General features: G+C 37.4%; 1 protein-coding gene across 1 annotated transcript in view; it reads right to left on the bottom strand.

Annotated features, from left to right (window-relative positions):
- PDZD2 (PDZ domain containing 2) overlaps window positions 1-18,745 on the bottom strand; it is a 718,112-nt gene that overhangs the window by 159,406 nt on the left and 539,961 nt on the right. The window contains 1 exon segment of the mRNA XM_053701173.1: window positions 7,104-7,236. Within this exon segment, the coding sequence (XP_053557148.1) occupies window positions 7,104-7,236 (133 nt within the window).

An 18,745-nucleotide genomic window follows, 5' to 3' on the forward strand; every position in this document is an offset into this window, starting at 1 on the left:
CTGATGGTTTCCCGGGATCCTTTTACAAAGATCTCCAACTGATCCTTATAACGCAACTAGTCAAGTTGTTTAACCTAATTTTGCAAGGTCATGACATACCCCCAGATATGTTGCTAGCACGTATTTCGGTTGTACCTAAACCTGACAAAAGCCCCCAATATTGCCAAAACTATAGGCCCATATCACTTTTTAATCAGGATATTAAACTCTTCACCAAGATACTAGCAAATCGGCTAAATTTAATCATCACAAAGTTAGTACATACAGACCAAGTAGGGTTTATTAAACTAAGAGAAGCCCCAGACAATACCCGTAAAATAATAGATCTTTTGAACTATACGCAAAATAAATCGGTGCCTTCTCTGTTCCTGGCCCTGGATGCAGAGAAGGCATTTGATAGAATAAATTGGAGCTATTTACATACCATCTTAAATAAAGTAGGCATAGTAGGTCCATTCCATACAGCAATATCGAAACTGTACTCAAACCCAGAAGCATTTATAAGAGTGGCAGGATATCAGTCAAAATACATACAAATTCATAATGGAACAAGACAGGGGTGCCCACTATCACCCCTCCTCTTCGCCCTCAGTATAGAAACGCTGGCAACTAAAATTAGAGATAGTGCAGATATAACAGGGATAACAGTTGGATCATGGGATTATAAAATATCATTATTTGCGGATAACACTTACTAAGTCGCTTATGACACTGCCACCTCTCTACGCCATTATCCAAAAATTTGGAATGTTGTCAGGATATAAGGTTAATGAGGACAAATGTGAAGCAATAGGCATACATCTTCCAGCTCAGACAAAAAAGCTTTTGGAGATTAATTTCTCATTCAAATGGCCTAAAAAGCCACTAAGATACCTAGGAATCAACCTGACGGCTAGACCACACAATTTATACAAAGAAAACTATACTGCAATGTTTAACCATATAAGAAAATTAATGAACAAATGGACGAGGCTTAAAATATCCCTATTTGGCAGAATTGTCACAACCAAGATGACAGTCTTACCCAAAATTCTCTATTTGTTTCGATCTATGCCACTAACAGTACCAATTGTTGAGTTGTGTAAGATCCAGAAAGATATGTTAAATTTTATATGGCAGGGCAAGAGAGTGCGCATAAACAAACAAGTATTGTCCAGATCTCGAAGTGAGGGAGAGATAGAAGTCCCAAACATGATAACAAACTACAATGCTGCCCGCATGGCCCAAACTCTACATTGGGGAAAACCTATGGGAGAGAAACAATGGGTCCAACTAGAAGCCAACCTCGTACTGACCAGTTAGACAAAATTTTATGGGCACCTAAAAAAGAGAGACCGCATAGAAAAGGCAGTTTTATAGCCATAGAACATACTATACAATTATGGGACATGCTTACACACGCTTTACTTAACAAGTTCGCTTTACTTAATAGGCAATCTAAGCTAACTCCTTTAACTATCTTGGGGTCACCAATGGAAGAAGCAATAGGAACAAAATGGTCAAACAAAGGCCTATATAGAATAGCAGATGTCTTAATAAATAATAAACCTATTTCTTATGAACATTACATAAACCTAGATGATGCAAGAGGGTATTGATGGTTTCACTATACGCAATTATTATCGAGGATACGGGAGGTGATGGGAGGAGACATGGGTGGTCCAGATACCTTGTTCGAGGGGATTTACCTATCCAAGCATAATATAAAAAGTACAATCTCTAAGCTTTACTTAATATTTCATACAACTAGCAAAGTTGATAAACCAGCCTTCATGATTAAATGGGAAAGTGAATTAAACAATAGCTGGTCAGTCGAGCAATGGGAAGCCAACGTTCACCGAGGTATGGCATTCTCAGTGAACGCGGCCCTAAAGGAAAATGACCTGAAAGTAGCTTACAAATGGTATATATACCCAACAAGGTTTCATAATACTCCAGAGGCACAAAGCAATTTCTGTTACAGAGGATGTGGAGAAATAGGCACATCTTCACATGTGGTGGAACTGCCCTAAAATTAGGAGAATATGGGAGGACACTGCTAGATTTTTAAGTAAACTTCTCACAAGAGACATAACTCTTAAACCTGAACATGTCCTTCTCCACTTTCTGAATGAAGAAATATTAGAACAGCATCGTAAATTAGTAGAATTGATTTATACAGTAACCAGATTGGGTATAGCTAAAAATTGGAAATCAGAACCCCCTCCCTTTGCATATATCCTACGTAAGATAGATTACCATTACCATAGAATGACAATCACAGCAAAGATATTAGATAAAGAAGACCAGTTTATTGCAGAATGGGAACCTTACATTATGTTGAATGAGAAAACCATAAGGGAACAAACAGAGGAAGGGTCTGAAACACTTGATTGAGGAACCCCATAAATGACGAATTGAGAGGGGTATGAAATGAAATGAATTAGGATTTATGCTAGTTTAAGGTGACTATGATTAGTCTATACCAGTGCATTTCCTCGGAATCATACAACATATCAGGTATAACTGTGCAAGATTATGTTATATTATGTTAAGTTATATAATGTTACATTTACTTGTATTCTTTATTTTGTTTGTTTATGTACACTACTGTACTCTCAAAAATAGAGAGTTTTCATCAAAAACAAACATATAAAATAAATCTAATTAAAATATGCACACAGGTTATAAGAAGGTAGTAAAATAATTTAACTGTATGGAAGACACTTGACTTGACAAACAGCCAACATTTATGTCCCAACTAAAAAAAGAAAGAAAGCAAGAAAAAACATACCTTTTTTTCATTCCAAAGAAAACCAAATGTTTGTATTTAGAATAATCATATTTGATTAAGGAATCCATTTAAGTACCTATGCTGATTAGAACCTGCAACTTAGAAAGTGGAATGATTTTCCTCCTTTAGGGAAAAGAAGAGGTATTTTTCTGAATTGCTTCCACATTTTGAAACTAGACTATATTATTAAACTATGTAACTCATTAAAGGAAACATAATTCCAAGGATTTTTAATGCAAGCTTGCAGTCCCCTAAATACTTATAAAGTGATTTTCTGACATACTAGAAGCTGGTCTTCATGTTCAAAATCCTTTTTACTGCAAATGTTTAAAGGGACAGTCTAGTCAAAATTAAACTTGAATAATTCATATAGAAACATAGAAACATAGATATTGATGGCAGATAAGAGCCATAGGCCCAGCAAGTCTGCCCGACCTTACCTAACAGTATAAACTTATCTAGTTCGTAGGATAGCCCTATGCTTGTCCCATGCATTTTTAAAGTCCCCCACAGTGTTTGTTGCTACTACCTCTTGAGGAAGTTTATTCCATAAATCAATCACTCTTTCTGTAAAGAAGTGCTTCCTCAAATTACTCCTGAATCTACTACCCTTTAGCTTGAGCTCATGACCCCTTGTTCTTGAATTTTCCATTTTATGTAAAATACCCACAGCCTCAGTTTTACTAAACCCTTTAATGTACTTGAAAGTTGCTATCATATCACCTCTTTCCCTTCTCTCCTCTAAGCTATACATATTTAGGTCATTGAGCCTGTCCTGGTAAGTTTTATTTTTTAGACCATGTACCATTTTGGTAGCCCTCCTTTGCACAGATTCAAGTTTGTTAATATCCTTCTGAAGATATGGCCTCCAGAACTGCACACAATACTCAAGATGAGGCCTAACTAATGATCTATAAAGTGGCATAAGAACCTTACTATTTCTGCTGCAAATACCTCTACCAATACATCCAAGCATTCTGCTAGCCTTACTTGCTGCATTACTACATTGTTTACTAAGTTTTAAATCATCTGAAATAATAATTCCCAAGTCCTGTTCCTCGTCTGTAACAGTCAGTAAAGTGTCATTGAGTCTGTAATTAACATTTGGATTTTTCTTCCCTAAATGCATTATTTTACACTTTGCTGTGTTAAACTTTAGATCCCAGTCGTTTGTCCAATCCTCCAATTGTTGTATATCACTTCTCATTTTGTCTACCCCCCCTGGAACATCCACTCTGTTGCAAATTTTTGTATCATCTGCAAAGAGACATACTTTCCCCTGTAGCCCTTTGCTGATATCGCAGATAAATATGTTAAACAAAACAGGCCCCAGAACTGACCCCTGAGGAACACCACTAGTAACAGCCCCCTCTGCTGAATGAACTCCATTTACTAAGACACTTTGTTTTCTGTCCTTAAGCCAGCATTCCACCCAGTTCACAATTTTTGAATCTAGACCAAGGAGATATAGTTTGTGAATAAGTTTATTGTGTGGGACGGTGTCAAATGCTTTGCTGAAATCTAGATATGCTGCATCAACTGCTCCTCCCTTGTCTAATACTTTTGTTACATAATCAAATAAGTCAATTAGATTAGTCTGACATGATCTCCCTGAAGTAAAACCATGCTGATTTTGGTCCTCTAAATTGTTTGTCTTTATGTAAGTCATAATTCTTTCTTTTAAGAGGCTTTCCATTAATTTCCCTACTACTGAAGTTAAACTAACTGGCCTGTAGTTGCCAGATTCTTCTCTACTGCCCTTTTTATGAAGAGGTATTACATTTGCTATTTTCCAATCATCTGGGACAGCTCCTGTTAATAGTGACTGATTAAACAGATCAGTTAATGGGACAGTTAGCACTGATCGAAGTTCTTTTAAAACCCTTGGATGAATATTATCAGGACCCACTGCCTTTGTAACATTTATTTTTGATAATGCTAACAAAACCTCATCCTCTGTAAAAAGATTACTGTTAAGCTTGTTTCTATTTTGCGTAGCATCCCTTAATGTAGACATTGTATCTTCACAATCTTTAGTGAAAACAGAACAGAAGTAATCATTGAGACAGTCTGCAATCTGCTTATCTCCTTCTATATATATATATAGGGCATGCAATTTTCCAATTTACTTTTCTCATCAAATTTGCTTTGTTCTTTGGTATTCTTTGTTGAAAGCTAAACCTAGGTAGATTCATATGCTAATTTCTAAGCCCTTGAAGGCTTCCTCTTATCTCAGTACATGTTGATAGTTGTTTACAGTTAGTCAGTGTTAGTTCATGTGTGCCATATAGATAACATTGTGCTCACGCCGTGGAGTTACCAAGGAGTCAACACTGACTGTCAAAAGAACTGAAATAAGAGAGCAGAGCCTTAGATACAAGGTAAACGAGGAGGTAAGAAGTAGATTAATATAACCGTGTTGGTTATGCAAAACTGGGGAATTGATAATAAAGGGATTATCTATCTTTTTAAACAATAAAAATTATAGAGCAGATTGTCCCTTTAAAGGGCATACAAGTCAATAAGGCTTAAAGGGACACTGAAACTTTCTAATTTACTCCTATTATAAATTTTTCTTCGTTCTCTTGCTATCTTTATTTGAAAAAGAAAGTCTAGAACCTTGGACAGCACTTGTTTATTGGTGGATGAATTTATCCACCAATCAGCAAGAACAAACCAGGTTTTTCACCAAAATGGGCCGGCATCTAAACTTACATTCTTGCTTTTCAAATAAAGATACCAAGAGAATAAAGAACATTTGCTGATAGGAGTAAATTAGAAAGTTGCTTAAAATCGCATGCTCTATTTGTTCTGTGTCCCTTTAAGCAGACAGAATCTATTACATTGAGCAGCTATGCTAAAGTTGACTGTGCAAGCAAGGACTTTATAATTACAGATAGAGCATTAGCTAGATATTGTTTGTATCTGACTGCTTGATATTATACAAACCAATTACAATGTTTCACATCTAGATACATGAGGTATTATTCACACATTTATGCTATATATTGATATCTAGAGAGTTTAAGTGTTTTTAAATGTGTATGATTGAATAGTTAAAACAAATAAAGATAAAGTATTAATGGTTAAACAATCGTTCCTATATTATTTAGTGATAATTTCTCCTATACAATTGTAGGGGTAAAGCACTCTTTTTTTGTTAAAGACTTTGTAACTCATTTTTCTATAAGTCTCCTTATTGCTATATTGCCCCCCTAACAGGTGCTTGTTGATTACAAAAATATTTGGCACCTATAGGTACTTACCATTAATACTACTTTACCTACTATCTTGTTACTATGGATAAAATACAGGTCTGTCAAAAAGAACTGAAATAAGGGGGCAGAGCCTTAGATCCAAGGTAATCAAAGAGTTAAGAAGTATATTAATATAACCGTGTTGGTTATGCAAAACTGGAGCATTGGTAATAAAGGGATTATCTTTCTTTTTAAACAATAAAAATTCTGGAGCAGACTGTCCCTTAAAAGGGCATACAAGTCAATAGCGTGTTTGGTCAACATGGAAATAGGCAGCTATAAAAGAAACCTAGATGTTCATCTCAGTACATATTGATCGGTGTGTGTGTGTGTGTGTGCTCTTATGCAATAGCTTGATTGACAGAACAGATAGTGTATGTGTTTAAACACTTGTTAGCACATAAGCTCTGAAGTCAGTACTTGGCATGTGCATAATGTGCTGCTGTCAAAATATAAAAAAAAAAAGTATTTTTTTTTATAAAATTTGCCTAGCAGATTTCAGATGTCTGCAATAAAGAAGACCTTTGTGAAGCTGCTAAACTAAGCACATAAAACAGTCAGCAATACTCAAAACTTAATGTGAAGGTAAACTTCACGTTTTTTTTTTTTAAATACTATTAAAAACAGGGGCACTTTCATTCATCAAAGTTTAGAAAGCAGCCGTTTTCATTAAAAACTTACCTTTGTTGTTTTCACAGCCAGAGCAGCTTCCCCCACCCGGAGATCCTCTCTTCACACGTCAGCAATGACTAATCCAGCTTCCTCCAATAATGGCTTTCCCCCCAGGGTAGTCATTGCCTGAGGCGATGCCGTGATTGGAGGAAGCTGGATTAGCCATTGCTGACGTGTGGAGGGGGAAGCTGCTCTAGCTGTGAAAAGAAAAAAAGGTAAGTTTTTATTCAAAACGGCTGCTTTCTAAACTTTGATGAATAAAAGTGCCCCTGTTTTTAATAGTATTTTTAAATCATCAAAGTTTACCTTCACTTTAAACTCTTGCATTTCAGGCATGTGGAACAGCAGCATAAACATATGGATACATTATGTAAAACTAATAAAAAGAAGAGATCTCTCACCTTTGGATTTGGGTGACGGCTAATGATCAAGCCAACGGGTCCTGGGCCACATTCACTCAGTATGGCGTATGCCTCACTTAACGCAGCATGGCGCAGGCTCACTGAGTCAGCTTCCAGAATCTGATCTCCTCGGCTAAAAATGCAAAAATATAGCAATAAGTATAGCTGAAGAAAAAACTTTAAAAACATATATGAACAGATGATTGAGGTTATAAAAAAATAAAACAAAGGGTAGAAGTGCATTACTTACTTAATGCAATAATATATTTCTACGGCACCAGAGAAAGGCAGTGTACCTCAAGGTTGTTCAAACGTTTAAATGATAGTCAAAGTCAGAATCATTTTATTTTGCAGTTTGAAAACAATATTACAAAATTAAAGTACATAATCTATATAAGGAAATTATATATATATATACACACACACACACACATATATATATATACACACAGTATACACACACACACATATATATATATATATATATATATATATATATATATATATATATATATATATATATATAACATAATTTATGCTTACCTGATAAATTCCTTTCTTCTGTAGTGTGATCAGTCCACGGGTCATCATTACTTGTGGGATATTAACTGCTCCCCTACAGGAAGTGCAAGAGGATTCACCCAGCAGAGTTGCTATATAGCTCCTCCCCTCTACGTCACCTCCAGTCATTCGACCAAGGACCAACGAGAAAGGAGAAGCCAAGGGTGTAGTGGTGACTGGAGTATAATTTAAAAAATATTTACCTGCCTTAAAAAACAGGGCGGGCCGTGGACTGATCACACTACAGAAGAAAGGAATTTATCAGGTAAGCATAAATTATGTTTTCTTCTGTTAAGTGTGATCAGTCCACGGGTCATCATTACTTGTGGGATACCAATACCAAAGCAAAAGTACACGGATGACGGGAGGGATAGGCAGGCTCTTTATACAGAAGGAACCACTGCCTGAAGAACCTTTCTCCCAAAAATAGCCTCCGAGGAAGCAAAAGTGTCAAATTTGTAAAATTTGGAAAAAGTATGAAGCGAAGACCAAGTTGCAGCCTTGCAAATCTGTTCAACAGAGGCCTCATTCTTAAAGGCCCAAGTGGAAGCCACAGCTCTAGTGGAATGAGCTGTAATTCTTTCAGGAGGCTGCTGTCCAGCAGTCTCATAAGCTAAACGAATTATGTTACGAAGCCAAAAAGAGAGAGAGGTAGCAGAAGCTTTTTGACCTCTCCTCTGACCAGAGTAAACGACAAACAGGGAAGACGTTTGTCGAAAATCTTTAGTTGCCTGTAAATAAAATTTAAGGGCACGAACTACATCCAGATTGTGCAAAAGACGTTCCTTCCTCGAAGAAGGATTTGGGCACAAGGATGGAACAACAATCTCCTGATTGATATTCCTGTTAGTGACTACCTTAGGTAAGAACCCAGGCTTAGTACGCAGAACTACCTTATCCGAGTGAAAAATCAAATAAGGAGAATCACAATGTAAGGCTGATAACTCAGAGACTCTTCGAGCCGAGGAAATAGCCATTAAAAATAGAACTTTCCAAGATAACAACTTTATATCAATGGAATGAAGGGGTTCAAACGGAACACCCTGTAAAACGTTAAGAACAAGGTTTAAACTCCATGGTGGAGCCACAGCTTTAAACACAGGTTTAATCCTGGCCAAAGCCTGACAAAAAGCCTGAACGTCTGGAACTTCTGACAGACGCTTGTGTAACAGAATGGACAGAGCTGAGATCTGTCCCTTTAAGGAACTAGCGGATAACCCCTTTTCTAAACCTTCTTGTAGAAAAGACAATATCCTAGGAATCCTAACCTTACTCCAAGAGTAACCTTTGGATTCGCACCAATATAGGTATTTACGCCATATTTTATGGTAAATCTTTCTGGTGACAGGCTTCCTAGCCTGTATTAAGGTATCAATAACTGACTCAGAAAAACCACGCTTTGATAAGATCAAGCGTTCAATTTCCAAGCAGTCAGCTTCAGAGAAGTTAGATTTTGATGTTTGAAAGGACCCTGAATCAGAAGGTCCTGTTTCAGAGGTAACGACCAAGGTGGACAGAATGACATGTCCACCAGATCTGTATACCAAGTCCTGCGTGGCCATGCAGGCGCTATTAGAATCACTGATGCTTTCTCCTGTTTGATTCTGGCAATCAATCGAGGAAGCATCGGGAAAGGTGGAAACACATAAGCCATCCTGAAGGTCCATGGTGCTGTCAAGGCATCTATCAGGACCGCTCCCGGATCCCTGGATCTGGACCCGTAGCGCGGAAGCTTGGCGTTCTGTCGAGACGCCATGAGATCTATCTCTGGTTTGCCCCAACGTGGAAGTATTTGGGCAAAGACCTCTGGATGAAGTTCCCACTCCCCCGGATGAAAAGTCTGACGACTTAAGAAATCCGCCTCCCAGTTCTCCACTCCCGGGATGTGGATTGCAGACAGGTGGCAAGAGTGAGACTCTGCCCAGCGAATTATCTTCGATACTTCCATCATTGCTAGGGAGCTTCTTGTCCCTCCCTGATGGTTGATATAAGCTACAGTCGTGATGTTGTCCGACTGGAACCTGATGAACCCCCGAGTTGCTAACTGGGGCCAAGCCAGAAGAGCATTGAGGACTGCTCTCAATTCCAGAATGTTTATTGGAAGAAGACTCTCCTCCTGATTCCATAGTCCCTGAGCCTTCAGAGAATTCCAGACAGCGCCCCAACCTAGTAGGCTGGCGTCTGTTGTTACAATTGACCAGTCTGGCCTGCTGAATGGCATTCCCCTGGACAGATGTGGCCGATAAAGCCACCATAGAAGAGAATTTCTGGTCTCTTGAATGGAATGAAGGACACGGCATGCATTTTGAAGTTTTGTTAACCTGTCCTCTGTCAGGTAAATCTTCATTTCTACAGAATCTATCAGAGTCCCCAGGAAGGGAACTCTTGTGAGTGGAAAGAGAGAACTTTTCTCTTCGTTCACTTTCCATCCATGCGACCTTAGAAATGCCAGTACTATCTCTGTATGAGATTTGGCAGTTTGAAAGCTTGAAGCTTGTATCAGTATGTCGTCTAAGTACGGAGCTACTGAAATTCCTCGCGGTCTTAGTACCGCCAGAAGAGTGCCCAGAACCTTTGTGAAGATTCTTGGAGCCGTAGCCAGTCCGAATGGAAGAGCTACAAACTGGTAATGCCTGTCTAAAAAGGCAAACCTTAGATACCGGTAATGACTTCTGTGAATCGGTATGTGAAGGTAAGCATCCTTTAAATCCACTGTGGTCAAGTACTGACCCTCTTGGATCATGGGCAAAATTGTTCGAATAGTTTCCTTCTTGAACGATGGAACTCTTAGGAATTTGTTTAGGATCTTTAAATCCAAGATTGGCCTGAAGGTTCCCTCTTTTTGGGAACTACAAACAGATTTGAGTAAAACCCTTGTCCTTGTTCCAACCGCGGAACTGGATGGATCACTCCCATTAATAAAAGATCTTGTACGCAGCGTAGAAACGCTTCCTTCTTTGTTAGGTTTGTTGACAACCTTGACAGATGAAATCTCCCTCTTGGGGGAGAGGATTTGAAGTCCAGAAGGTATCCCTGAGATATGATCTCTAACGCCCAGGGATCCTGAACATCTCTTGCCCAAGCCTGGGCGAAGAGGGAAAGTCTGCCCCCCACTAGATCCGGTCCCGGATCGGGGGCCCTCAATTCATGCTGTCTTAGGGGCAGCAGCAGGTTTTCTGGCCTGTTTGCCCCTGTTCCAGGACTGGTTAGGTTTCCAGCCTTGTCTGTAGCGAGCAACAGCTCCTTCCTGTTTTGGTGCAGAGGAAGTTGATGCTGCTTCTGCTTTGAAATTACGAAAGGAACGAAAATTGGACTGTCTAGCCTTGGCTTTGGCCTTGTCCTGAGGCAGGGCATGACCTTTACCTCCTGTAATGTCATCAATAATCTATTGAGCCGGGCCCGAATAAGGTCTGCCCTTTGAAAGGAATATTAAGCAATTTAGATTTAGACGTAACATCAGCTGACCAGGATTTTAGCCACAGAGCTCTGCGTGCCTGAATGGCGAATCCTGAATTTTTAGCCGCAAGTTTAGTTAAATGTACTACGGCATCTGAAATAAATGAATTAGCTAACTTAAGGAATTTAAGTTTGTGTGTGATGTCATCTAGTGTGGATGATTGAAGTGTCTCTTCCAGAGACTCAAACCAAAATGCTGCTGCAGCCGTGACAGGCGCAATACATGCAAGAGGTTGCAATATAAACCCTTGTTGAACAAACATTTTCTTAAGGTAACCCTCTAATTTTTTATCCATTGGATCTGAAAAAGCACAGCTATCCTCCACTGGGATAGTGGTACGCTTAGCTAAAGTAGAAACTGCTCCCTCCACCTTAGGGACCATTTGCCATAAGTCCCGTGTGGCGGCGTCTATTGGAAACATTTTTCTGAATATAGGAGGGGGTGAGAAAGGCACACCGGGTCTATCCCACTCCTTAGTAACAATGTCAGTAAGTCTCTTAGGTATAGGAAAAACGTCAGTACTCGTCGGTACCGCAAAATATTTATCCAACCTACACATTTTTTCTGGGATTGCAACTGTGTTACAATCATTCAGAGCCGCTAATACCTCCCCTAGTAACACACGGAGGTTCTCAAGCTTAAATTTAAAATTTGAAATGTCTGAGTCCAGTTTATTTGGATCAGAACCGTCACCCACAGAATGAAGCTCTCCGTCTTCACGTTCTGCAAACTGTGACGCAGTATCAGACATGGCCCTTGCATTATCAGCGCACTCTGTTCTCATCCCAGAGTGATCACGTTTACCTCTTAGTTCTGGTAGTTTAGCCAAAACTTCAGTCATAACAGTAGCCATATCTTGTAATGTGATTTGTAATGGCCGCCCAGATGCACTCGGCGCTACAATATCACGCACCTCCTGAGCGGGAGATGCAGGTACTGACACGTGAGGCGAGTTAGTCGGCATAACTCTCCCCTCGTTGTTTGGTGAAATATGTTCAATTTGTACAGATTGACTATTTTTTAAAGTAGCATCAATACATTTAGTACATAAATTTCTATTGGGCTCCACTTTGGCATTAACACATATAGCACAGAGATATTCCTCTGAATCAGACATGTTTAACACACTAGCAAATAAACAGCAACTTGGAAATACTTTTCAAAGTAATTTACAAATAATATGAAAACGAACTGTGCCTTTAAGAAGCACAGAAAATATTATAACAGATAAAATAATTAAGTTATAGCATCAATCTTTGTCAGAATATACAGTTTTAGCAAAGGATTGTTCCCCTCAGCAAATGATAACTAACCCAGGCAGCAGAAAAAAATACACAAATAAACGTTTTTTATATCACAGTCAATACAATCAGCACAGCTCTGCTGTGAATGATTACTTCCCTCAAAAAAGACTCTTGAGATCCCTGAACTCTGTAGAGATGAACCGGATCATGCAGGAAGAAAATGAACCTCTGACTGAGTTTTTCTGATGCATAGTGAAAGCACCAAAATGGCCCCTCCCCCACACACATAACAGTGAGAGGGATCAGTGAACTGCTCTAATTTAAATCAAAACTATTGCCAAGTGGAAAAAAAGTGCCCAAAACATTTTTTCACCCAGTACCTCAGAGAAAAAAACGTTTTTACATGCCAGCAAAAAAACGTTTTACCTCAATAATTAATTGTCATTTAAAACCTATTGCAAGTCCCTGCAAAATAGGTTAAGTCTATGTATACAGTTTAAAAGCCAGAGAAGTACCATTTCCCAGAAAACTGAAGTGTAAAATATACATACATGACAGCCTGATATCAGCTACATCTACTGCATTCAAGGCTGAGTTTACATTATAACGGTATGGCAGGATTTTCTCATCAATTCCATGTCAGAAAATAATAAACTGCTACATACCTCTTTGCAGATTAATCTGCCTGCTGTCCCCTGATCTGAAGTTTACCTCTCCTCAGATGGCCGAGAAACAGCAATATGATCTTAACTACTCCGGCTAAAATCATAGAAAAACTCAGGTAGATTCTTCTTCAAATTCTACCAGAGAAGGAATAACACACTCCGGTGCTATTATAAAATAACAAACTTTTGATTGAAGATATAAAAACTAAATATATCACCATAGTCCTCTCACACATCCTATCTAGTCGTTGGGTGCAAGAGAATGACTGGGGGTGACGTAGAGGGGAGGAGCTATATAGCAACTCTGCTGGGTGAATCCTCTTGCACTTCCTGTAGGGGAGCAGTTAATATCCCACAAGTAATGATGACCCGTGGACTGATCACACTTAACAGAAGAAATATATATACATACATACATACATACATACACACACATATATATATATATATATATATATATATATGTACATACATACACACGTCCAATTATCACATACCCAAGATTACAATTTAAGTATATTTGTTCCTGCCCTAATTAGTATCAATTCATCTTAGGTTTAGAAGACAGACAAATGAAAGATGCTGCATGTTGTAAGTGATAAAATTCTATAGACAAGGCAGGACTTTTACATGATCATTGCACCATGATACAAAACCTGAAGATTATTACAACTGACCAATCAGAAACAAGCTTCTGTGACTTATTTGCTTGGGGATAGTCTCCAGTTAGAAACAATTTCCAGAGACACCTTACTACTAAGCACACCCACCAACGGTTTCCAACCCAACATACCTAATGTGACTTGCACACAACTATTTACACTATTGTACAGTAGAAGAGACTCAAGTGTCACAATAGGCAAATACATAATATCTGATTCCTACAACTCAATGCAGAATTTCAAGGCCACTCTTCTACAGGATGGGAGTCAAAAACCATTGCTGTTTTAAGGAAAACAGGTCACTTGGCAAGTATGGTTGTGTGTTTCACTGATTAAATGCACATTAAAGAGCTAATAAAAATAGATTTTGCTAGATATTTCAAATACATAATGATTAAACCACCTCCTACAGATTATATTTGGTGCTTTCTCCACTCCCTCTGAACTGATGACGCGAGAAGAGCTATTGATGGACATAGATGTCACCTGACAGTCAAGGGCCATATATGATGCTATGCAGCATAAAGCACTTGGGGTGCACAAAAGGTCTCAAGCTTTGAGTGAATCACAAGTACAAGAAAGAATAAAGAAACTTGACTAACTTATTAAATGATGCTTGGGCCCTAAAACCCCTATTTTTATTGGCATTATGATTTCCCTTTTATATAAGAAAATTACTTATATGAGCGTTTTCCTTGCAACGGTCGTGGGTAAAGGAACTGGAATTAACGCGTGCGTGAGGAAGAAGAGATTTTTAGCTAGTCTTAAGTTTATTTACTCCACAAAAACAAGAAGCAGCTAATAAATGTTGTACAAATGAGTCATTTAAGTAGAGATATTCTGGAAAATAATAAAATCAGAAATATAAACCTTTAAAGGGACAGTAAAGCCAAAAATACACTTAAATGGATAGAGCATGGAATTTTAAACAACTTTCCAGTTTACTTCTGTTATTGATTTTGCTTACGTTCTATTGGTATGCTTTATTAAAGAGACAGTATACTTTACATTTTTCATTGTTTAAAAATATAGATAATCCCTTTTTTTGAACCATTCTACAGTTTTGTATAACACTATTATATTAATACACTTTTTACCTAAGTGATTACCTTGTATCTAAACCTCTGCAGGCTGCCCCCTTATCTCAGTTCTTTCGACAAACTTGCATTTTAGCCCATCAGTGCTAACTCATAAATAACTCCACAGGAGTGAGCACAATGCTATCTATCTACCCACATGAACTAGCACTGTCTAGCTGTGAAAAACTGTCAAAATGCAGGAGGCCTTCAACGGTTTAGAATTTACTTTAAGCCTACCTAGGTTTAGCTTTTAAAAAAAGAATACAAAATGAAACAAACAAAACATTTTATGATTAATATAAATTGGAAAGTTCTTTAAAATTGCATGCCCTATCTGAATCATGCAAGTTTAATTTTGATTAGACTGTCGTAAATAGTAATCTTTGGTGAGCTCAGGAGTGTGCACATGTCTCTAGCCATCTGGCAGCAGTGTTTGCACACGTGGTGCAGCAACTCTTCTTCAGTTACCTGCAGTCTAACCTAGGTTCCATAATAGCAGCACTCATGATTAGAGGGAAATGCATGAAATATATTTAGTGTCCCTCTAAAAAAATAAACCTTTTTTTGTGCTGCTGGCTTGTAGCAATAGCATTAGCTACTTCTTTACTTTTATTGAAGTTTATGCTGCTGTCCAGCTGATCCTCTGCTACCCTTCCGACGTTCCCCATAGGAAATAGCAGACAAACATTTTCATTATTAAACTAATTCTGAACGAGTCCCTTAACGAATATTAGATGAAAAGAAAGGGGAGAAAAAAAAAACAAATTCTCCAATTAAGTAAGTAAATGTGTTTTATAATATTACGGAATACAACCCTAGAAACTTTATTTAAATAAATAAAAAAAGACAGAAAATGCATTTAGCAATAAAATATGACAGGCTCTGTATTTTATTTCGGTTCCATGTAAGTTACTGTAGGTGTAATCAGTTTATACTATTTGTAATTTTTTGTGCGCCTTTGGAGACCTAGAAATTCTTTGTTTTAAGCTGGAGAATCACATAAATCTAGTAACGGCACCTGATTTTACTTACTATTGAATACATTACTACACTTGATATTTGTACATTTTTCTAATTATGGGCAAATCTCTTTATCCTGTTTTGACAGATGTTTGCTAACACTTCTGAAGTTATTACGCTGTTACTAAAATATATGTAACATACTGATACTTGATATTATAATATACATAAAACAAGTTTAAAAAAAATTCTGTGCGTAGGGGATAACATTGTATAATGAATTTCCTTCTCCTTCTTTAAGTAGAAAAACAAATATCCCCACTTCAGAAAGATTGCAATAATGTACACTAGACACTGTTGCTATAAAATAACATCTGGAATTATTCAGAACAGATAGATCATCTAGACTGCATATGAAAGGATTTCCCGTGTTTATTAAAACCATATTTTCACTCCTAGTGACCTTGCCTCTAGTTTTGTTTGTTTAATGAGACTTTGGAGTAATGTTAACAGTTAAAATGCAATATCAGTTTAACACAAGGAGATAAAATAAAAAAAAAAATATATAGGACAAAATAGTATAGTGACTCTATAGATCTATGAGACAACTTTCAAATATAGGACAAAACTAACATTTTGTTTTATTATTTTGAAAAGGCCCTATTAAAATAAAATAAAAAATATTGATTTAACACAGGGAGATAAAATAAAAAATAAAATATATTAAATAAAATATTATTGGAACTCTGAGACAACTTTCAAATATAGGGAAAAAATAACATTATTATTATTTTTCTAATGGTCAATTAATAAATAAAAAATAAAATAAAAAAATAATGGCTATATTAGGGCAGGCAAACCTCAATATGATCTATTTAATTCTTTTTAGAACAGCATGAAAGTATTGTTTTGGGTGTAGTAGACAATGCCTTTAAGAGGACATGAGTGTTGGGGTGGGGCACTTAAACTCTGGGTTACCATCAGAGCCACATTACAATTTTTGAGGGCTCCTTTCTCCATAAAAAATAAATCAATATATATTTTCCGACTGGGTTAACCCCTTAATGACCACAGCACTTTTGCATTTTCTGTCCGTTGGGACCAAGGCTATTTTTACATTTTTGCTGTGTTTGTGTTTAGCTGTAATTTTCCTCTTACTCATTTACTGTACTCACACATATTATATACCGTTTTACTCGCCATTAAATGGACTTTCTAAAGATACCATTATTTTCATCATATCTTAATTTACTATAAATTTTTTTATAAAATATGAGGAAACAATCACACTTTTTCTAACTTTGACCCCCAAAATTTGTTACACATCTACAACCACCAAAAAACACCCATGCTAAATAGTTTCCATATTTTGTCCTGAGTTTAGAAATACCCAATGTTTACATGTTCTTTGCTTTTTTTGCAAGTTATAGGGCCATAAATACAAGTAGCACTTTGCTATTTCCAAACCACTATTTTTCAAAATTAGCGCTAGTTACATTGGGACACTGATATCTTTCAGGAATCCCTGAATATCCCATGACATGTATATATTTTGTTTTAGAAGACATCCCAAAGTATTGATCTAGGCCCATTTTTGTATATTTCATGCCACCATTTCACCCCCAAATGCGATAAAAAAAAAAACGTTTTTTTCACTTTTTCACAAACTTTAGGTTTCTCACTGAAATTATTTACAAACAACTTGTGCAATTATGGCATAAATGGTTGTAAATGCTTCTCTGGGATCCCCTTTGTTCAGAAATAGCAGACATATATGGCTTTGGCATTGCTTTTTGGTAATTAGAAGGCCGCTAAATGCCACTGCGCACCACACGTGTATTATGCCCAGCAATAAAGGGGTTAATTAGGGAGCATGTAGGGAGCTTGTAGGGTTAATTTTAGCTTTAGTTTAGTGTAGAAGACAATCCCACGTATTGATCTAGGCCTATTTTGGTATATTTCAAGCCACCATTTCACCGCCAAATGCGATCAAATAAAATAAAAAGTTAATTCTTTCACAATTTTCGGTTTCTCACTGAAATTATTTACAAACAGCTTGTGCAATTATGGCCCAAATGGTTGTAAATACTTCTCTGGGATCCCCTTTGTTCAGAAATAGCAAACAAATATGGCTAAATGCCGCTGCGCATCACACGTGTATTATGGCTAGCAGTGAAGGGGTTAATTAGGTAGCTTGTAGGGAGCTTGCGGGGTTAATTTTAGCTTTAGTGTAGAGATCAGCCTCCCACCTGACACATTACACCCCCTACACTCATTTTCATATAACTGCATGTAATAGACACTACTATAAAGAATAAGATGCACAGATACTGATATAAAAATCCAGTATAAAACTGTTTTAAAACTAACTTAGAAGTTCTAAGTTTAGCTCTGTTAAAAAGGCAGTTGTAAAGCCCACTGCAAGTGGGAAATAAGACACTCCCCCCTCCCCCTTCTTTTGCATATGAAAAGACCCTTTACACAAACAGGAGCAAGCTGGAGAAGGTATCTGACGGTATTCACATAAAACTTAGGGGCTTGGTTAGGATTCTGAAAATCAGAGCAATGTTATTTAAAAAATAAGCAAATCTATACATTTTTAAAAAAATAAAACTTTATGGGCTATATAAATAGATCATCTACAAAACATTTATGCAAAGAAAAAATGAGTGTATATTGTCCCTTTAAGTACTGGCAGAAAGTCTGCCAGTACTAACATAAAAGCAATTTTTTTTTTAAATGTAAGCATATTTACATATGCTGCTCTGTAGGATCCCCTTAGCCCCCAACCTCCCTGATCCCCCCCCCCCCCCAAACAGCTCTCTAACCCTCCCCCTCTAACTTATTGGTAGCCATCTTGGGTACTGGCAGCTGTCTGCCAGTACCCAGTTTACAATAAAATATATTTTTTTATTTTTTCTGTAGTGTAGCGTGCCCCTCCCAAAGACCAACCCCCCACCCCTCCCAGATCCCTTAGATCATTTCTATTATATTTTCATATCCCCCTCTCTGAC

Source organism: Bombina bombina, chromosome 2 (assembly GCF_027579735.1).
Source record: "Bombina bombina isolate aBomBom1 chromosome 2, aBomBom1.pri, whole genome shotgun sequence".
In the NCBI taxonomy this organism is placed as follows: domain Eukaryota; kingdom Metazoa; phylum Chordata; class Amphibia; order Anura; family Bombinatoridae; genus Bombina; species Bombina bombina.